This window comes from Phasianus colchicus, chromosome 16 (assembly GCF_987193195.1).
Source record: "Phasianus colchicus chromosome 16, bPhaCol1.hap1.1, whole genome shotgun sequence".
NCBI classification, from domain to species: Eukaryota; Metazoa; Chordata; class Aves; order Galliformes; family Phasianidae; genus Phasianus; species Phasianus colchicus.
In genome coordinates this window covers 10,167,290-10,188,879 of record NC_143451.1, presented here as the reverse complement: position 1 = coordinate 10,188,879, position 21,590 = coordinate 10,167,290, and the positions used below count along the sequence as shown (strand labels likewise).

At 49.1% G+C, this 21,590-nt stretch overlaps 1 protein-coding gene across 3 annotated transcripts in view; it reads right to left on the bottom strand.

Moving 5' to 3' along the window:
- The window catches only part of PKD1 (polycystin 1, transient receptor potential channel interacting), an 85,679-nt gene that overhangs the window by 7,905 nt on the left and 56,184 nt on the right, over positions 1-21,590 (bottom strand). For all 3 annotated transcript variants that reach the window (XM_090151431.1, XM_031606977.2, XM_090151432.1), the window contains 22 exons: positions 19,719-19,862; positions 18,475-18,754; positions 17,332-17,548; positions 16,143-16,293; positions 15,190-15,342; positions 12,842-12,986; positions 11,389-11,991; positions 10,745-10,901; positions 9,194-9,446; positions 8,347-8,542; positions 7,136-7,306; positions 6,861-7,004; positions 6,348-6,558; positions 5,884-6,010; positions 4,925-5,041; positions 4,440-4,489; positions 3,799-4,001; positions 3,140-3,245; positions 2,867-2,985; positions 1,533-1,735; positions 1,027-1,221; positions 104-243 (listed from right to left, as the gene is read on the bottom strand). In XM_090151431.1, coding sequence (XP_090007557.1) covers positions 104-243; positions 1,027-1,221; positions 1,533-1,735; positions 2,867-2,985; positions 3,140-3,245; positions 3,799-4,001; positions 4,440-4,489; positions 4,925-5,041; positions 5,884-6,010; positions 6,348-6,558; positions 6,861-7,004; positions 7,136-7,306; positions 8,347-8,542; positions 9,194-9,446; positions 10,745-10,901; positions 11,389-11,991; positions 12,842-12,986; positions 15,190-15,342; positions 16,143-16,293; positions 17,332-17,548; positions 18,475-18,754; positions 19,719-19,862 — 4,085 coding nt within the window. The remainder of the gene's footprint in view (positions 1-103; positions 244-1,026; positions 1,222-1,532; positions 1,736-2,866; positions 2,986-3,139; positions 3,246-3,798; positions 4,002-4,439; positions 4,490-4,924; positions 5,042-5,883; positions 6,011-6,347; positions 6,559-6,860; positions 7,005-7,135; positions 7,307-8,346; positions 8,543-9,193; positions 9,447-10,744; positions 10,902-11,388; positions 11,992-12,841; positions 12,987-15,189; positions 15,343-16,142; positions 16,294-17,331; positions 17,549-18,474; positions 18,755-19,718; positions 19,863-21,590) is intronic.

Sequence of the window (21,590 nt, the reverse complement as noted above, 5' to 3'; positions counted from 1 at the left end):
GAAAGGAAGGGACCTGCTCACTGCCACTCCGTGCCCGTGTGTGAATTTATTGTTTTTCAAGCAATATTCCATTCCCTTCAGCACCCAGGACTTTTACAGTTACCTCTTGATGCGGAGGAATTCACTGCTACCCAGTTGCTGCTTGATGGAGCTCTGCAGAAGGAATGCCCTGCTGTTGCGGGTGGCATCTCCATAGTTGGTGAGCAGGATCACCAGCAAGAACATCATGTAGATGAGGAAATTCTGGAAAGAGAGAATAGAAAGGGATTTCAGCCAGTAACAGGGTGGGATCTGGTCCCAGTCCCAGTCCTGCAGCAAATTAACGCTGTCCACTGATTGCTGGCTGGCATGAAGCAGGATCAGAACCCCAAGTCTTTCTTTTTCCATATGGGAAGCAAATTAAAATGAAACCCAGACCACAGACACATAACAATAATCTTTTTTTTTTCTTTTTTCCTCGAAGTGGCCAGCCCAGCACCACATGTGTCAGTTGATATGCATTGCACAACCTCCCTGTAGCAGCTCCTATAGCTGGAAGTTTGGTTTGTAAAAACATTTAAGGGAGTTTCCATCCTTTAAAGAAAAACCATACAGTTAAAAATAACTTGACAACTCTCCAGCAGCTGTGTATTCCCACCACTAGCGTGGAGAAGTAATGGACAATCTACAGAAATTGAAACTTCTGCTCCTAGGTGGGTCTTTTGTTTCACAAGACACTGTTAATGAATTTTCTCGTGCAAGTTGGTGCTGCAAACTTTGCCCTCTAACCTCAAACACCCAAACATACCAAACCAAGGATGTACAGCCACCCCCCTTACAGCCCTGCTCCCCAGACACCTCAGCTCTCAAAGCTTCACAGAGAAGATGAATGTCACTGTTTGTCTTCTACAGATGGGAAAATGCAGGCTGAGACTCCTATTATCTCAGGAGACAACAGTTGGACTGGGAGAACCCAAGCAAGGATGTACCTCAACTGCTGGAGCCAGCACTCTGCTTCTGTCCTAGGCATCAAGGAACATGTCTTACCTTCAGCATCCTGTGCAGCAGTTTGACCTTCCTTGCCTCCTCCTTGGCCTGGAAAAGGGCAAATCCCTGTGGGGGTCGAACTTTGCTGATCTTCTCAGAAACATGCTCAACAAATGGATGCTCCACCAAGGTATCATCCTCCTCTGGGTGCAAGCGCTTGGCAACCAGTGAGAAATAGAGGGCTTCCAGCAGGACCTGGGGACACAAGCAGTGTCAGGACCTGCAGAGTGAGCCATGCCATCAGAAACACTGTGGGCAGCAGCTCTTGTTTGCCTTCCAGCACAGCCACAGACAGCAGGCAGGACCTCGGAGCAGCTGGACTACCTCAAACTGTCACCATCCCTGCTTCCCCTAATGCTGCTATCATGCCTACCCTTCCCCCTGCACAGCATTCAGTCCAATTAGTGTCTGATACAACTTGATTAGTAACTGGACAAGATGCTAATTACATCTAATACATGCACCTGTACAGATACATGCCTGTGTAGTCCTTTTGATTTCCTTACCTTCAGGGGCTCCCAGACCAAGAAGGATGCCAGAAAGCTGAATATCCCTGAGATAAGCCACATGAGGGCAACGCTGGAGGAAAAGCCCACCCCGATCCACACGGAGACCCCCGTGGAGGTTGCAAAGAGGAAGAAACTGATACCATGAGCCAGATAGGAGCACCAGGATGGCAGCAGGCGCTTCCTGAATGTTTGGTCTGCAACTGGAGGGAGAGAAAACAGGAGTAAATGTCACTGCAAAAGGATCCCAACAGGCACAGGAAAGGCTGAGGACATTCCTGATCCCAGCAGAGAGGTTGCCACTAGTCCCAGGTGAGTTTGGAGAGATCATTCCAGGCATCACACACACAGCAGGAACAAGGACAGCACATTGAAACACAGCCAGCATCAGAACAGCAGCCCCCTACCTGCAGGCAGCAGGATGGGCAGGAGGAGGAGATGGGATCCTGACTTGGGCAGAGGGGTCAGTTCCCTACTTTCCATCAGAGCCCCAGGAATTTGGGCATGCCCAGCTTCGCTGGAAGTGCTGCTGTCAAGACTCATGAAAAGCCACACAGATCTGTCACAGTGGCTAGCCTTCAAACTGCTCAGCTACTCAGCCTTGGGGCTTGCTTGGGCACAGCTGCTTTCATCCACCCATGCAAACCATTGCTGGCATAAAGATAGAGCAGCCATTCATCAAGCATGATGAACTGATGGATTTTAACAGACCCAGGAGAACTGCTCCTGTGTCCAATTTTCTGTGCTGCAGCCTGCCCTAGAGAGGCTATGTCTCAAGAAGCCAAGAGCTCACACTATGAGAACTGACACAGCTTCTCTGCAGGATCTGTGCAGGGCACCCAGCCCTTCACAAGGCTTGACAGTTTGTCTGCTGCATTGTGCAACACTCTCTGGCTGGCTGTTATGCTGCACGACCCAGTAGGAAGCATCTTTTCTCCTCTGCTTTGCTTTGTTAGTCGGTTTGAACTTTCGTTGGCATTTGCCTCTTTCCCCTCTGGTTACGTACAGAGACTCTCGCTCTCCATCCTTATGCAGAATGAATGAACTGATGTCTGCAGAGGGCTGCAGAGAGCAGAGTAATTGAAGAAGCATCAAGCTGAGCTTCCCTAGGGTGCATGTTATGAGATATATAACAAAACAAATGGTGTTCTGTGGTCTGCTCAGACTCAGGCAGGAAATAGCAAGTACAACCCAAGCTTCAGAGCAGCCTCTCCTAAGGCTCCTTTGCTAATTACCTGCTCATCCCTGTTGCTGCCATGCGCAGAGACCCCTGCCCACACCCACCATCCCTGCCCTTGGTGCTGATGGTTGGCACGGCCATGCAGCTCTGGTACCTGTCCATGTCGACTTAGCCGATCTGCTCACTTCCCTGGGAGGGGCTGCCATGCTCTGGCCTTTGTCATTCAGCTTCTGCATCATGACCGTCTCCACCTTCTCCCCAAACACACTGGAGCTGCCAAGGCAAAGGGGATGCACTGGTGAGCAGTGCAGGCTCTGCCCCAGCTGGTACGGCTCTGCAGTAAGCAGGCTGTTACAAGAACAGCAGCCCTGGACCAGGCAGAAAAACTGTCTGCCTTGTTGGAGGGACTCTACTCCCCAGTACTTACAGGCCTGAGATCAGATCTGTTTCAGCCCTCATGTACGGTCCTAGGTCCTGGGAGTGTGAAATGCCACTAGCTCCATCTGCCAGTATCTGCCTTATCAGATCCTCATCTGGGGAAACAGAGCAAAGAGCACTGAGAGGAGAACAGCATGCAGTCGCACACACTGAGATGGTTCTGCATCACTCAGAGCACATGGAGCCAGTCAATAGATAGTAGAGGGGCCTTCTCCCCCAGAGCAGCCCTCCCTTCCTCCTGGCTTTCTAGCTCCGGTCTATCCCCACTGTGTTTGTGAAATCTGACATGAAATTCCTGGTACAGGAGGGCCAAGTTCTTCTTTTTCAGACACTTACATAGGTTTCGAGACACACAGTGGCCTGGCAGACAGTGAAGAAGTACTGCCTGCTTGCAACATCCAGATCCCAGGAGAACCTCTCCTTGCCCCCACTCACTTCAAATTAACCCATGTAACAATTTCTGCTTCCCCAGACTGAAATCCAGTTTCCCCAGAAAACATAACCTCCCTTTTCTGCCCTGCAAATTGAAGCCAGGTAGCAGTCTGTTATTCCAACTTCTCCAAACCTGAGCCAGGACTCCTAAGGACCAGACTGTCCCTTCTGCACCTCCCCGGCATTCAAACCCTGGCACAGAGCAACGCTACACACCTGAGGCAGAGAAATATCTGGGCTGTCCCTGATGAACACCAAGTGACAAACTGTCCTCCTCAGTTGCTAGAGGGGGCTCGAGTCCAAGGTGACGGCTGGCCTGGCCTCGCTTCAGCTTCTGAATGGTGTTGCCCATGATGGAGGGGTCACTGAGGAGATCTGGCCAGCTGAGTAGGGCCTCGCTGGAGGGCCACCGCACGAGGCTGCAGGAAAACAGAGGACTGGCTCAATCAGGTGTGTATGAAGAAGGGAAGCATGAGAAAGGAAACTGTGCTAGTGGGCAGGCCTGTCTGGAAGTGGAACCATCACAGTCTACAAGCACATGGCTGCACTGAGACCTGCAGAGCGCTTTGGGTAACTGTCCAGAACAAAGATGGTGATGGATATTATTTTCTACCCCCTGGCAACAAGGAGTTACCAGCTCTTATAAAACAAGCCATCAGAGCTCCACTGCTTGCAGGCAACTTTGATGGTCTTTGATGGCCCCCTATTTTCCCTCCAGAACAGTATGTAAGCTGTGAAGCACTGTGTTTCACACCTGCAAACCTGTGGCGCTGGAAAGGAAGAAATAATATGTGAGAAACTGAAAGGAGAAAACAACACTGAATTTCTCCTTGCTGTGACCCCAGAAGCCTACTTACCTTTTGGAGTCCTCCAAAAACAGATCTGTTTTGGTTTGCTCGGAGAAGGCCTGTGGAGGAAGAGGAGGTACTTCAGGCATGTGAAACTTGCTCGTGCCTGGTTACAACAGCAGGTTGCTAACATTACTTCAGCAGGGGTCATTGAAAGCCTGGAATCCCAGCCACTGTGAGCCCTGGTCCCACACCTCCTGGACCCTGTTCTGCTACAGCAGAGTAATGCCCAGGCATTCAAGGAGAACCATACTCTCACATGCTGAGCTGTAGCTGTACACAGCTTGTGCTCAGTGCCTGTGACTGGCCTGAGCAAAAATGCAGGTGAGAGCAAAGGGCTGTGGTGTCCCCTACCACCAGTGCTGGTCAGTGGCACCTGAAGGGTGCCAGCAGCACCTTCAGTTCTGACACTGAGTGGGGATGCATGCTGTGTCAGTGCAGGGAGCCCACAAACCCTTGCAGCCTGTATGACTTTCAGGTATGGAGCAGGTTACCTCTGCCCGGAGCCCAGGGAAGGTGGGGAAGGAGCTGTCGAGGACTGAGGAGTCCAGGTAGTTGTCAATCTCCAAGGACTGCTGGTCTGAGTGAGTCACGGTGTGGTTGATGGAGACCTACAAGAAACAGGAAGGCTTGAGAGGAACAGGGAGGGTTGGAGGTGACAGTCTGACTGCAGTTCAGAGTTCTGCTGCTTAGCATATTTTTGCTGCCCACCACTCCACTGGGGAGCTCCACATTTGTACACAAAGGGCTGTCCAGCAGGTCTGACAAAAGGCATGTCCTTCCCTGCCTCCCAGATGCTACTGGTCACCACCCGATAGCATCTGGCCTGCTCTAGACATAAGTTCCTAAGTGTGCCATGTCCTGCAAAGCAAGGAGTGATTATAGGAAAAAAAAGTATCAGACACATTTGCTGCTCATCAGTCACCGAGCAGCAGGCTGCAATACTTAATGGAGCTGCTAATTGTGTTTAACTAGTCATTAAATCCCCAGCTAATCCTTCCACAGCTGCCTAACCACAGCTCTGTTCAGACAGCTGAGTTAGTACCCAGGGCAGGTATTTCATTAGAAAAGCTTGACTGAGCATCTCTCAGGCTCCTACCAACACAACGAAGGGTTGTATTTTTCAGTAGCATTTAGGTACCTATCACGTACCAAAATCAACACCACATGCTCAAATAGCTTTTAGAATCTGACCCTTTGGTAATTGCCTGAGCAGTGACAGAATCCAATATCACACAGCAAACAAGCTAGGCAGTGATCTCTCCCTCTATGGTGAAGGGCCGCTCCGAACCCAACAAGGAGACAGAGTCATGCAGGGTGCAGGGCAGTGCAGAGTCAGCTGGGAAGCAAGGAGTTGGAGAAGTGATCACAACAAAGGGCAGAGTCCAGGCCCAGATAAGCAAACCTGGTGGCATCACACCTGTTTGTGCAGCCTGCAACTAATTCACCTTACCTTGGCACGAGCCATCCTGAAGAGAAATAGAATGACCAAATAGAGAGGGTAGACCACCACGCTGGACACCAAACCAACAGCCACTGTGTCCACATTAACAGGGATCAGGTTGGAAACAGCCCCACTGCTGCAAAGAGAGATCAGAGATTGGTGTTAGCAGGAGCACTCAGCCAGCCATGCAAACAAAAGACAGGAGCACAACTGAGCACTTCAAGTGTGCAGAGAAAGAAATGGGCATTGACTGTGCTAACGGGGAGGGAGGAAAGCTGATCAGGCTCTCCTTGGTCCTCAGTGGCCTATGCACTGATCCCAAACTCTCTGCAACAGAAAGGGCAGACTCGAGACCACAAGGAAGGCCCCTATTTCCAGCAGATGTAAGGTCTGTCCTGCCCTATGTAATGGGAAGCACAGAGGGGCCCCAAGGAGGTGGGGGACTGGCCAGAGCACCAAGGGGCACAGCGCACCTGAGGTGTATGTTCCCCACCACGCCGTACCACACAGCGTTGGCACAGAGGAAGAGGAAGATGAGCAGGGAGCAGCAGGTGGCTCTCTGGACGCGGGTGAAGCGACTGCGAGGCGGGCGGTCCCACATGGACAGCCAGACATGCTTCTCAAAGAAACCTCTCTGCAGCTCTGCTACGAAGATCCGGGAGAAGCTCCTCAGCTCTGTCTCACCTGAGCACAAAGAGAGAGTTTCAGGGTCAGCAGCACAGCAGAGGAGAGCCAGCTGGGATTGGCATAGGCCCTCCTTGCAGGCTGGTATTCAGCAAGTATTCACTCTGCATCTATACTCTTGCACAACTGGATCCTGGCCATGGCTTGTCCTGTAGTACAAAGGACCCAGCAAAGCACCTGGCTGCACAACTCATCAGCACAGTCAGACTGTATCAGCATGCAGTCTCGCTGCTGTGGGCATTTCCTCAACAGTGAGAGCTGCCCAGCTACCCCAGCCCCATGCCCAGGAGCTGAACACTCACTGGCAGCATAAACCTCCTTCTCCACCATGCCATCATTCTCTTCACTCTCCACCGACAGCCAGTCATTCACCAGGAAGAAGTAGCTCTTGCTGCTCTGCAGGTCCCGGACAATGACGTGCTGCAGGTACCAGGAAGGGCTGAGTCCTAAAAGTTAAAGGAGAAAGAAATGTGTTTCATGGCAGACATTCCCTGCACAAACGTGCAAAGCCAAGAGGGCAACAAAAGAAGCTCCTGCTCATTCCTGGCCCAGCCCCATGTGCCCACTCCCATCTCACCTTTATTGTCATGCCAAATGCGGATGCGCCAGATGCTGCCCAGGTTCCGTTCTGTTGCGATCTGAAACACATCGAGGCTGTTGCGGTGGAACGCATTTTCTCCATCCAGGTGTCTGTGACCACTTTTATTGTCTACACCGTACAGCGCGATCCCCACATGTGCCGTGGTGCCTGGCAAAGTTAACAGGGTTCAGTTAAAGAAGTTCACCCAAGGGAATCTGCTCCCCTGCCTTCCTGTCAGGGACTTGGTACCACATGCAGGGGCTCCTTCAGAGGGAGACTCAGGAGGAAGGAATGTGCTGACCAGCCATCCCAACCACGGCAGAGTGTTACACACAGCCTGGAGGGCAGCTGCTTGCATTGGCCTGGTGCATGGACCTTGGCATACTCATGGTTTTCCTATTTGGAGGGGACTGAATCTGAAATTCCTTGATTTGCTAACACCCTAATGGGAGGAAATGTTTACTCCGGATTTTTTTTTTCCATTAAGCTGTCAAAAGACTTGTTAACTTTGACTTTTCTCTGGTAGAGGTTGCTAGATGCTCCCTAGTCCAGCTCTTCTACCTGGATGGTCTTTTGGGTGACTTCAGAACAAATCTGCTCCCAGTGAAATCATTGATCACACTAAGATCAATGGGAACACATTTCCAGCAGTGATACAGTGGTGTTCTACGTCCACTGTTGCTTCCACATCCCAGCTCCCAGTATTTCCAAGCCTGGAATCATGTTTCTGGCTGCTCTAGCTACAAGCCCAGACTCAGATCAGAGAGCAAAGCTTTCTGCCTTCATGCTGCTGCGAAAGATTCAGAGGCAAGAACAAAACAATGGATGAGAGTGGACAGTAAAATAATCAATCTAAAATGCCCACAAGCCTGCATACTTCTGCAGGACAGGACCAGCAGTAAGGAACAATCAATATCTTTTGGCTGTTCCTGCAGGCATTGTGAGCAGTAAGGATATTTCTGTACTGGGTGGTTCCCTCTATCAGCAGCCATACTGACAGCAAGAGAAGAGACAGCATGCTTTTCTCCACAGTTCTTGACCGTCATACAAAAAACCCAACATTTTAATGCTGTGGGAATCTCTGAGCAGACTGCTGCTCAGTGCTCAACCAACCACCAGCTCAGATTTGGGCCCTGGCGGAGGTGAGATCTCAAGGGAACTACACAGATGATACCCTTGCAGTCAAGCACAGAAGTCCATAGGCTAACCTGATCCTCTGCCCCAGCCAGTTTTCACCAGGATCTCATATTTGTACAGCCCATTCTTCCCGCAGAAGGGAATCACCCCAACTCGATTAATGTCAATCATGTCCAGCTTGTGTACAATCAGTGCAGCCACTGAGTAGGTCACAAAGCAGACAGCACACGTCAGCAGAACGATGTAGTTGAGACCTGAGCCTGGAGCCTGAAAGAAAAGAACCATGTTGAAAGTCACTCTCCTTCCCTAGGAGGACCCCAGGAGCTGTGCTGCCTCCTTGCTGGCTATAATCATCACTCACATGCAATACCACATACAAACAGAGACCTGTCCCCATGCAGACTGTGTGGTCAGGCCTCACTTGCTCACAGTCCCTGCAGAGCATACTGCAGCAGCCAGCTGAAGCTTGCTGTAGCAGCTGCAGAGAGCTCTCTACTCCCACCTACGTCACGCTGACAGAGCTGGAAAGAGCCTGAATGTCCCTAGGAACCTGGGAGCAGCTGGCAGGTGCAGACTCTCCAGGATAGAACAGTTTTGGATGACAGCTGGGAGGAGCATTTGCCGTCTCATGAAAGAAGTGAACACTACAAGGTGTTCAGATTAAAGAATAAAACCATCTGCAAAGGTCTGTTTTTAGCAATGGCAACTAGGATTCATGATCAGAGGACACAGCATCCCTGTGAGCTGTATTCATCTGGAGTTCTCAAAGGCACTCAGGTATGTGTGCTGGTCTGCCATCTGGGAACAGGCCAGCCAACATCCGACCTGAATGTGAATCTGATGGGATCCCAAGATTTCTAGGTGACAAGTTTGCTAAGATGTGACAGTGTCACACAGCATCTGCTTTATTTTACTCACAGGAAAGATGAACTGGACCGAGTTGGGTGGGACAAACAGACTGGCCCCAAAGGCAGTGAGGTGCTGGGTTAAGCACACAGCCTGGTCTGGCCTGGTCTCCTCTAGGGGGATGATGCCTTCTGTCTTCCACCGTTTCTCCTGCTCGCTGAAGTACTGGCACAGGGAGGTGTACAACCCCAGTGTCACCTCCACTGGGGACCAGCTGAAATGGTTCGTGATGTTGAAGTAATACTTCTGGGTGGTGTCATCAGTTCTGGAGAAGGCAAGGACAGCAAGAAGACATTATGAGCCTGTTGGCTGAAGAGATACAAATCCATTCTGATGGATCAGTGCCCACCCCCCCTGCAGGGACAGATGAGGAGAAAAAAGCAGTGAACATAGTATAATCTGCACAACTCTCAGACTGTACGAACTCCAGAGCTACACAGATCACTAACTCTTCTCCACTCTTCCTATTATTTCAGTACCTGGGAGCACTACGTTGCACATCACTTTTCTTCTCTGTGCTGGCAGCCTTGCACAGCTCTCCCGCCCATTCTTCCCTATGTCCCACTGACCCCCAGGATACTTCCATAGCAACTATGATTCTTGGCTGTGAGCAGATTTGCTCATTAGGACTATTAATCCCTCTTTGAGCATGCTGTTACCAAAAACCATGGAAGTTGTGTCAACTTACACAACAGTGGCTCCACTCTTGCCCCGCCTATTCCCAAGTTGCCTATCTGTCTTAGATAATGCCTAGGAATGGCTCCTAAATAACACGAGGCATGAACACACACTCCCAAGAAAGGCAGCAAGTCAGCAACTGAAGTTACAAGAATGATTGCTCTGATAAAAATAAGAGTTTTACTGCACAACTGTGGGAATGAGTCCCAGCATACTCCAAGCAGAAGGCAAGCAGGGGGAAAGGGAGCCAGCCCATGAGGGGGCCTGTGTTCTCCTCCTACGTTGGGAAGATGAGCTCTAGAAAACTGAGGTGCTTTTGTGAAGGCTGCACTGCAACTCATGAACTGGACTAACAAGCGTGGTGCTTTGCTCCAGAAAGTGCCTTCATGAGATGCAAGAAGCAGTCCCTGTATCCGCAAAGATCAGTGTGAGTCACTTGGGGCAACAGATCTCTTAGAGGTGGGCAGCTCGGGGAGCGGGGAAGAAAGTCCAGACAAGCAACAATCAAAGACTCTATATCAGCTGGTAGGCAAGTGAGCACAGAAAAGGTCAGCAAGGGGAAACTCATCAGCAGGATAAGCCTCAGGTGAAAGGCAAACCACAGCACTGAACTGCTTTCACACCAGCAGCAGATGATGTTTGAGAAGGAGAAAGAGCCGGAGTGGACAAGGTGCCATGTTGGGGTATAGGAATGGCAACCTGGAGCTGCCTGTCCAGGAGAGCTTTCTCCTCTGAGCACAGAGGAACACTGGACAGCCACAGCAGCCTGGCAGAGCAGCCTGGCATAACTCATAGCAAGGCCCTGAGCATCTCTCACATTCATCCATAGGGGGTGTGGGTGTGGGAGCTGTGAATGGCAAGGATTACAAAGGAGGATTCTCTTACAGTGGTGAAGTGAAGAAAGTGTAGAGCTTGTGGTCACTTCCAGACAGGGCCTCCAGGCTGATTTTCTTTGAAGCAGTGCAGTTGTGCTCATTGGGCTCTGGTTCATGGTGGAGATAGGCCATGATGAATGGCTCAGGCTCACTTGCAACGTAGCGATCTGCATAGAGATGGAGAGAAGGAACAAAAAGTACTTTATAAGTACTTTATAGACACCCGGGAGAGCTCAACCACATGCCTGCTGCCAGCAGAGGATGCTCAGGGAGGAATATGAGGAATGCAGAAAGCTGGGAGAGATGCTTTTCCAGACTGCAGACTCTGCAGTTCAAAGGATTCCTAAGCAGGAGGCTCTGGATACCACTGGACCTGAACCAGAGATAGGGCAAATTCTCTCCAGTGCTAATGTGGCTCACAAAAGAGCTGGGAAAAGCAAAAGGCTTCTCACTGTCACAACCACAAGCAAGAATTACACCAGGGACTGATAATGCCCATGACAATTGGAACCTCAGCAGTGCAGCACTCACTGGTCTGACACCCCCTGCCAAACACATCCCTTGACACAGCCTTCCTTTGCTGCAACACCCTGCCCCCATCTCCTGTAGGAAGAAAAAGCAAATTGCACAGAGGGCTGGCTCAGCCTGAGCTACCATTCAAGACTTTGTAAGTGAGCCGGAAATGCAGTCCTGCTTCTCGATTGTTGTTCTCCATAGTCACAATCAGGTTCACAGATGTTCTTGCCTCGATGACTTCAGTGCCAGCAGACAGATTGTTGGCATCTGTATTATTTGACACCATCACAGTGATGGCTCTCTCCGAGTCCAGGCTGCCAATGGGGATCTGCACTCCGTTGTGTGTCTGAAACTCCATAGAAGCTACCTTTGTGGACACAGTGTAGTTGCTGATGTAACCAAATGGGAAAGGATTGGAGTCCACTTGGAACATGACTTGAATGACATCAGTCAGGTTGGAAAGGGTGGTGTTGAAAGCCTGGGGGATGGAGAACTGGCAGTTTGGCATGTTTTCGTAGCAAAGCAAGTTGAAGGGATCGGACCTTTTGCCCGTGGCCTTAATTTCTCCTCCCACCAGCTCAAGGGGCTCTTCATTCAGCACTCGAGACTTCATGAGGATGCGCATCAGGCTGGAAGACAGGTTGTAGGCTTTGGGAGCTAACAGCAAATTGTGGGAATCTGCAAGCAGTTCCTGGGGCTTGGATTCTTGTGAAACAGTATTGACAAGGTGAATTAAATCGCCTGTCAGAAGAGAAACAAAAGCACAAACAGAGGAACTGGTAAATAGTCAAGATAACTGCAAGAGTCTAGATAATATCTGACACCTTCCCAAAACAATCAGACAAGTCTTTCTTTACTGTCATCTCACCACAGCTCTACACTGTGCACATGACCTTCCACACTGGAAATATTCAGTAGCCTGTGGCTAAAAATAGAGCTGCCAAATCCTCCTGCAGTTTCTCAGCTCATCTACAATGTTTGGTGGTGAAGACTTAATCACCAAAGGCTTTATTTTCCTCCTGGGAAGGACTGCAACAGCAGATTGGGAAACAGTGAAGGGATGGATAAATCAAGCACGTTACTAAGGTTTTGCATTACACAGTGCAAAGCACTCAGAAATGTATGATGAGCAATGCAAAAAAGGTATTTCTGCTACCCACCAAAGTAATCACACTGGAATTTCCATACAAGATTCAGGGCTGTCCCAGTTTGGTACCCTCCTTGCTTGCAACCAGGAAAGCAATCATCTGGAAGCCATAACTGTTATTCACTGTTTATGAAAATAACAATTCCGTAAAGTATTGGTGAGTTTGTTAACAACTCTCATATTTAAATGTCCACAGAGACAGTTGCCAAAGCCAGGCTAACCTTGGGAAAAGTGCAGGGAAAATAAAGCAATGGAGGTGCCACGCTCCAAATCTTAGATACTATTTCCCTAGAACTCTGAAAAGGCATGAGCTTCAAGCTCTAATGGCCTCAAGCCTACAGAACTTCCGTCAGTCTGCTTTTGCCCAGCAACCTGCACAGGCAGACCTGTGCCCTCAGCAGTGCCTGGTCAAATATCATCCATTCTTGCATGAAAAAAGCCAACCTGTGATGTTGAGGATGTTGTCAGCGATGCCAGTTGGTGTCACGGTGCCCTGGGTCATTTCTCCTTGCAGAATGGTCATCATGCTCTCCAGTTTGTTCAAGGTCCTTGTCAGGCAGGACTTGCAAACCAGCTCCTTGCTTACCATCTGCAAAGGAAAACTGTCTGATTCAGCAGGAATGCTCAGAGTGAAAGATGAAAGCAACAGGGAAGTTCAGCTGGCTCAGTCCTCCAAAGACCTGAGAACGTTATTTGCATTCTGCAAGTTATCCCTGCTCTTCCCAACCCCAGGAAGGTACCTGTAGAGACCAGAGTTGCTCTCTCCACATTGAGGGATGCCAAGAGTTTGCTGGTGTCTCTGGGAGCCTTTCATCCACCTACCCTCATGTTACAGTTTGCCATTGTACAGACAGACACACTAGGAGCTGATGGAAGATGCATTAGGATTGGAAAGGGCAACACAGAGCACGTTGAAATTTCCTGAAGATCATTTGTAAGGGCCAAGCATGTCTCCTGCTGTTGCATCTCACGAGCACCCCTCTGGGGCCACTATTCCCACAAGGAGCTGTACAGGACGCCTCCATAAACTCAGCTGTCTTCAGTAGAAGTAAGATTTGGCCCTAACTGAATCCATTGCAGTATCCAAACACTCCTGAAAACTGTGGGAGGGATCCTGCCACTCAGGCATGATGGATGGCCCTCCCTCCGCTCCCAGATGTGTCCAAGAAACAGAATGTTCTAGCCATGGCCTGGAGCTCCCAGCACTCTTAAGGGCTGGATGGGAGGGACTGAGGCAACACATGGAAGCTGTTACCACAATCCAGTTCCTAGTTCTTATTCATCTTTTCATTTTAATCATCATAAGATTCAGACGTGATTCACCATATGTTTTGGTGAAGAATCAAAACAGCATCTGCAGGTCTAGAACTCTCCTGTTTTTGCTCGTATTTGTAAGCTATGAGAAGATATGTTATGTAAATCAGAGTCAGCAAGACCGAGCAAGATATCCAGGCGGTTGGGAAGAAAGGAGAAACTACTTGAAGACCGAGATTCTTTTACCCTATCCAAGAGAAATTCATTCTCATTTACCTGTAGGTAAAACCAAAGAAGTATCACCAGTGATTGACATTTCCACAGGAATGGAAACCTGTCAGCTCTGTGCTGGGAACTCTCAACCATTTGGGAAATTCTAGATTAGTGTTGTTGTACTGATTGTTTTTACAAATGCTTCATTCCAACCCAGAACAAACTAATCCTAGAATGTCAGCTTTTCCCATGGAACAAGAATTTCATTTCTAGGCTTAGGCTTCCACAGCAAGACCAAGTCACAAGGCAAGAGCATGTGTGAGAGACAGAAACAAACCAACGTGGCATCAGAGTGTGATATGCTGAACCCCAAATCCCCGAGCAAAGATGAACAGAAAGAAGTGATTTTTGAGGTTTACAGACTTCGAAACAGAAAAAGGAGCAGAATGGGGACTCTGTGGGTGGCATGCAGTAGTCTGTCCATCATTTCAGTGACCACCCATTCCCAGTCAGCAAGGTTGCTGACTTGGCTGGGAAGGCAATGTGCAACCAATGCCAGGGTACCTGACTGTGCTCCCAAAAAGCAAAGGCTTGGGAGGGTGGGGAAGATACAGCATGCCAGAGCAGACTGGCTGAGCACCAAAACCCAAGCACGTTATATAACTGGGCTCTTTTCCCTTTGCCCATCTGAGAAAACACAGAAAACCACTCCTAAATCCAAGAGGCAGCAGCCCCAGCACCAGGGAGCTGAAATTGCTGGCTGGCCAGGGAACACAATGCTTCCAGTCAACAGCAGAGCAGAGAAGTGCTTCTAAACTTGTATTGTAGAAATAAGGCTGGAAGGAACATCAGTCCTTGGCTTTTTCCCTTCCTCAAGGCAGTTCTGACTCTACTTGAGTTACTCCTGATGGAGACCAGCTTGTCCTTGGAGATTATGTGCACCCCCCAGCAATTTATTCCTGCACTTCTCCAGCCTGCTGAGGCCTTTCTTACAGTCTCCATCTGCTAGTTAAGAGAGCTGCTTGCTAGTAAGTTGCCCTACCTGCACTGGTATGGAGAAGAAGCACAGAGTTCCTAGGTGCTCTCTTCCAGCACACAAATACATCACCTTATCCACACCTGCTAGATCGGTTGCATGGCAAGGAGCAGAGCTGATAACACTTAGGATATCTCCACTGAGACCCTACTGATGCCAACAAATGACACCAACTGTCCCTGTGTGGTCTGTGCGTGGGAGGAAGAGGGACAGTAAAGCAAAAGAACTGAAGAGCATCTAAGCTGCTCCTGGAAGAGCAGAAGGCTGGGGGTAGTGATAGGTAACGTACCGTGCACTGAGCCAGCGCTGCTGAGATCTGCTGGATGTCATCAACTGTGTTCACATTCAGTGAGTTCAGGGTTTCTGTGATATTGTTGCGAGTCCAAGTCCGGAGTTCAAATTCATTCCCAGCCTCAGGTTCCAGAAGCATTGACCGCTCGTACTGAGGAGGATCAAAGCAGGCAGAGTGAGGAAATACATCAGGTTGTTTCAGAGGCTGATAGCTGCACTGAATTCACCTTTCCTGAACTCTGTATCTCCTTCCTGCCTGTTTTTCTCCCCAGATGATAATCTAATGAGCTGGGTTTTCAGTAGAATTTTCTCCATTTCACAAGTGTGCTCCAAGCAATTACCTTAACAGCCTTGCACTTGACAGCTAAGTAGCACAGCAGTGTGCTGTCCCTACCCTGCAAAGCACAGCGCCTGTGCTCATGGGGATGCTGAGGTGGAGAAGGGTGGCTGCCTCAGGGAGGCATGGAGGAGGTGAGAGAATTCGGGCTGAGATTTCTGTTTTTAAATTCAGTGTTTACACCTGAGGTTAGCAGCAGAGAGGAAAAACTATCTGAAAATGAAAGCTGCATGAGGGATGTCCAGACCATCGCCTTCCCTAGGACCACTGTTTTATCTTACAACACCTTAGCTTTTTCTAGTGTGCCTGGAGGCTGTTACTCCTTCTGATGCACAAAAATAACTCCAGCCCAGCTCCCAGCATGCAGATATGCTGATTTACACATACAAAAAAAAAAACCAAAAAACTGTAGCAGTAGTCATTTTCACAGAATCACACAGAATCACAGAATCACTAAGGTTGGAAAAGACCTATAAGATCATCCAGTCCAACCATCCACCACCCAGCCTTCACTTAACAATTTTCCTACATAGTTGTACAAAACCTGGCCAAATAACATTACTAGCAGTTGCAAGAGCTTGCAGAGGTCCCTCTTGTGCAGAGTACTACTTTACCTCATTCAAGATGGTGATGAGGGCCAGAGAGTACTCAATGACCTGTTGAGGGTCCCCCTGTTTCACTAAGCCCTGGAGCACTGTGTCTGTTTGATTGTAGAGCCAGTAGGAGAGGCTGGGGAACCCCTCAGGTAAGCCTATTTCCATGGACCTGTAAGGAAAAGAGGCATTTGGGTGAGGTGCATACTTTCAAACAGGGCTGGAAGCAGGGAGCAGAATCTGCCCTTTAGCTGGGAAGAAAAATAGAGGGGAAACAGGTTGTTAAACAATAGTGAAAGCATTACTAACACCTGCCCTGGTAACCCAATCTGCACTGAATGCAGGAGCTCCATGAGCATGAAGCTTCTTAGCTGGTGCAGCTCTGCGAAGGTGGAAGTAGATGATGCACAGGGGTGCACTGAATTCAGAGGAAGAAATCCAAGTTTAATTTGATGGAGCATGAAGAGCAGCTAAATAGGGATAATGTGCTGGGAGGAGCTGCACTACTTTTGGCATCACTCCCTGGGGTCTGAGGAACAGCTGGGACACAGCTCCTCCATAGGCACTGCAGGACTACACGCTCCTCCTCAGGAGAATGGGACTACAGATCAGCCTGGAGGAGCAGCAGGCACAGAGCTACACCAGGAAGCATTGAGCATAGCTCAGAACACGGCCTGAAGACTCATGGGCATTTTCACCTGCATGGGGCATGCTGGAAACCATTGGATAAGAGATTTTACAGCCCTGCTGAGGCTTGAGCTGCAATCCCTTTCACCCTATTCAAACTTACGTGCTCTTCACTTTGGCTACAGAAATTTCCTCTGGCTCTCAACAGCAAGACCACCCACAGTACCTGTGCTTGTTGCTGCCAACTGTCATTGGTGGGCTCTTGATGCAGAGAAGGTGGCAGAGCACAAAAAGATCTTCCAAAAATATGATGTCGTGCCTTAATCAACTCAAAGTGTCGTCAGGAAATTAAGTGGGAGGTCAGGAAAGCAATAACTTTAGGGAAAAAAGCTGCTCTTTTAGAGATGATCCACAAAGACTGGGGCTGTCTGTGGCAGCAGCATCTCCTGTTTGTTGAGCCTCATCTGGGAGGTATCTCACCCAGAAAATGCTGAGCCCTTCAAAAAAGGATCTAGCAGTTCAGGCATGAGGCAGTGATTCAGGAACTGTGTGCAGACCCAGCCCAGCCTCTCCCCAGCCTTACTGGTTAATGGCCACCACGGTCGCTCCCAGTTGGTCCTGAACAAGGACAGACACAGACACCACGAAGCCACTCTCATGAAAGCCCGGAGGCAGGAAGGCGCCGTGCTCAGCGCGGCTGCCCTTGTACACACAGAACTCATGGTAGTGCCCAGCGCGGTGGCGAGACGCCAGGAGGATGTACACCAGTGGGTCCTCTGCACTCTCCGTGTCCCGCCAGCCTGCAAAACAAACCCAAACACACTCAAGAGCACTGGGGAGCTGCTGCCACCACCCCGGAGCCCTTGGCTGGGACAGCTTAAGGAGTCCACCAGGTTGGACAATGTTTTCAGGGCTTGCAGTGTAAAGCGCGTGGCTCCGTCAGGGCTTGCTGCACTGGGCAGAAACCTAAAATTCCCATCACTCCAAACATGTACTGATGTCATGATCGTTCTGCATCGCCCAGGCCAAAGTTGCAACACAACACAGGGAATCTACTGCTGCTTCTCCCCCAGCCTAAGCCGTGCATCACTGAGCAGCCTTCCCAGACCCAGCGGAACTCGTCATTTCCTCTGCAGCGTGGCTTCCCAGTATTTGTGCACAGAGAACATTAACCTCTAATCTTATGGGGAAAGAAGGCTTTTGGAGGCACTTGGCACAAAGCTATAGACCATCAGCCAGGCCATTTTTCCAAAGCTGGATTTTCTGTTGCTGTCTCTGCAGCTGGTCAAGCAGATAACTGCTGATGGGAATATCTAGCCCATATGACAGAGATGGCCCCAGTGCTTTGTCTTTACTCTTCACAGATCTGTGAGACTGTTTTTGGCATGCATCTTCTTTTTCCTGCCCTTGAAACACCACTTTCTTCCACAGGCACTATCATGGCCCATATACTGCTATTCAACTACATGAGTTAGGTGTAAAAAAAGTGCCTTCCTGCCATTGTAATTTCTACAGGGTGCCTTAATTTGAGCACACAGAACTGCTCGTGGTCCAAGCTTTGGGGAACAGTGAAAGAAAGGTCCACTCCTGAACTCACATCTCACCTAAAACGTCCTGGGATGATTTAAGGGAAAATAAAAACAACTGTGGGAATAAAGGCAGCTGGTAACTTACTAGGCATGAGAAAGAAGAACAGAAAGGGCTGGCAAGTGCCCAGCACACTCACCTGTACACTCAAAGTGCACCTTTGCCATCAGTGCCCTGAGCGGTCCTTTGGGAGACAGCTGGCAGGATCCATTGATGGGAGGCTGGTTGGGGAGCAGGTCAATGGAGGCAAACCCTTCCTCCCCTGTTGTGAGGTCTGTGATGTGAAGGGTAAAAGTATAGCCCTCCCCATCCTTCAGTGCCCCTTGCCTCAAGACCAGGTTCATTCCCGTATCACCAGTGGAGGTAGTCTTTTTGTCCAGGATGAGAGACTTGTTTTTAAAGCTGTGCGCTGCCCATCTCTACAGAGATGAAGAAGGGAAAGACAGGAGAGGTTTTGTTTAAATCTGAAGTTATGTCCTTAAAATGTTTTCAGATTGAGTCTCATATAAAAAGTAACAGATTTCTAGTGGGAGCGTCTGCCAAATTTGCAGTTGATAATTCAGCCTTAGTCTCGTGTGCTACAGCAACAAGAACTGGAACTTGTCCAAAACGTCTGATGGGAATATTTCCACTGTGAGATCTACTGTAGTCTTTGGGATTACATCACCCTCCGACAGAATATTTCATAATACAGAATACAAAACACAGGAAATAAATTAAGTACTCGTGGAGTCTCCATGGGATACCATGTTTTATGTGCTGTAAGCTGAACGTGTTCTGGACAGTTACTGTTAATAGCACAAATGTACAATTGTGATAACAAGAGGACTGCTGAGATAGCCAGCCAGAAAATGCCATGCAGGTACATGCTTAGCCTGCTGGGAGCAATACAGCTTAGCACTCACAATGGGACTTCCACTTCTAAGACCCGTTTTATTCAACAGGTTGCAGAGATGATGCTTAGTGGAATCTATAATTAGAGAGCACAAGGGACTTAGGGAATCAGAACAGACTGAACAACCTCTGCTTGAACCACCTGAATAACGCGTAACACACCAACTAGCAGGGAGAAGAAAATGCTTTACTGATCTCTCAGGGGAAAAAAGTGGCCTTTGTATAAAAAGAGCAGGTCATTCGTGGCCTGGTCCTTAGGTAGATGCAGGCAGACACCGATGTAGGAGTGATGGGCTGTGTGTTCCACAGCCTCCAGGCTGCCCAGAGCAGACATCTCCACCAGGATGCAGCCAGCACAACCCTGGGGAAGGGCATGTTCTGACAGCTTGCCAGAGGACCTGCTCTTTCTGCCCTGTCCTGTCTGACTGTCCTCTTCTCCCTGAAGTCTACCAAACGCAAACCAACAACCAGCACTGCTGAGTACTTTACCCCAATCTTGGAGTCATTGTGGCAGTTCTGGCAGGTCCCCTCCAGATAGACATAGGAGCTTTTGCTGACTTCGTAGACAGACTGAGCTTTGCAGGAAACACACTCCAGCGATACAATCGGGACTCCTCCCCTCTTGATAAATACCTGAGAAAGCAAGAGGCTCCATCAGGAGATCTGAGATGCTGGGGGACAAGAATACAGACATCTAACAAGTAAGCAGACATTGCAGCACCTGGCTTTCAAGCAGGAGATGCTCTGCACCAGTCCAGTATGTGCTACGGAAACAGCAGAAAGGGATTCCCAAAGAAATTCACGTCAGACGTAAGCTACATCACTTTTCTTCCACCACTGATTTTGGAGAGCCACACACTGCCAAGCTGGGCCAATCTAGAAGATTCTAGTTTTACTGTATTTACATTTTTTAATATAACTCATTCTCAAATTGCCCTGAACCCTGCTTGTCCTTTAGGGTGGGAAGGATGCTACCTGAAGCCCTTTGCTGTTCTGACCATCTCTCGACAGCTGTCAGTCCTACAAAAAAGGGGTCTGTGTTGCAGCTTGGAGAAATCTAAACAGGAGGAGGAGAGCCTCCATTTTAGTGCAGATCAAACATCTGGTGAGCACCAGCTCCAAGAAGCAACTGCAAATCTCCTTTGTTTTCTGTGGGCCAAACTCTTGGCCTCACATCTGCAGCTATGCAGTGCCTGCCCTGAGGGACTGCACCTTTGTGCAGAGCACCCAGGAGCGTGGGTGCTCTGCACTGTAAGGTGAATATATCATGGAAACACCTGCACCTGTCTCTGCCATGGGTCCTGGGAAGGCTGCTACATGGGAAGCATCTACAGCCCAGAATAACAGAGGGCTGAGAGCAAGCCAGAGAGTGTGAGTTTGTTGAGGACATTCTTTGCTGTGCAAAGCCAGCACTTGCTCCCTCCAGGATGGCCAAGAGACGCCTCCCCAGTTTCTGCTCTGATCTATGGAGCTTGGCATTGAAGAACGTGCTGCATCCCATGCTTGATCCCTGGGCTCTTGATTGCTTTGTGTGAGCATTTCTGACACTATCCACATCCCCGAGAAACAGAAACGATAGCAAAATTAGCTAGATGCAACTCCCACTATGCATCAAATGCTCTTTGCCCTGCAGATAGAAGAGCCAACTTCTCCAGAGAGCTGGGTCTAACATCCCCATTCTTTGCCTAAAGTCCTTTGATCCCCTAGGAAACAGGGCTATCCAGCATGGGACAAAGCCCTCTTCCCCGGCATAATGAATATTCCAAAGTCAAAGAAAGACAGTAAAGAAGACATTACTCAGTATGGCAACTTTTAAAAGAGAATAAATATTCCACAGCACTAAGCCGGAGTGCATTGAAGCTTCATTCATTCCTACGGTATTCGCAAATTTCCTATGAAACTGGAATCATTGTTTTGCACTCATGCATGGAAACCAGATAGTACGGAATGTCCTTGAAAGACTATCAATTTAATTTTTTTCTTTTTATCCTCCAGCTTTGGTTTAAAACCCAGGCAGTAAGAATTTCCACTTTCAGACTAACTATATCTCTAATTGCCAAACACACCATGATGAATGTTACTGACATAAACCATAGCTGCTGTCGGACTGCAGATGCATTCAGTGTTAGGTTTAATTTGACATAAACAACATGCACTTAAGAAATCCTCCCTTAATAACATCCAGAAGGACAGTGAAATTAGGGATCAGCATTTAGGAAGCTCTCTGCAAGCAAAATCAGGGAAGAACTTGGTAATGTGACGTGTGAAGAGCTCAGGACTGCGTACAGCAGTGGGACAACTACTGACCACGGGATCTTTCGTGTTTTCCCACAGCAGATGTGTTGCTGCAGACCCCTGGTC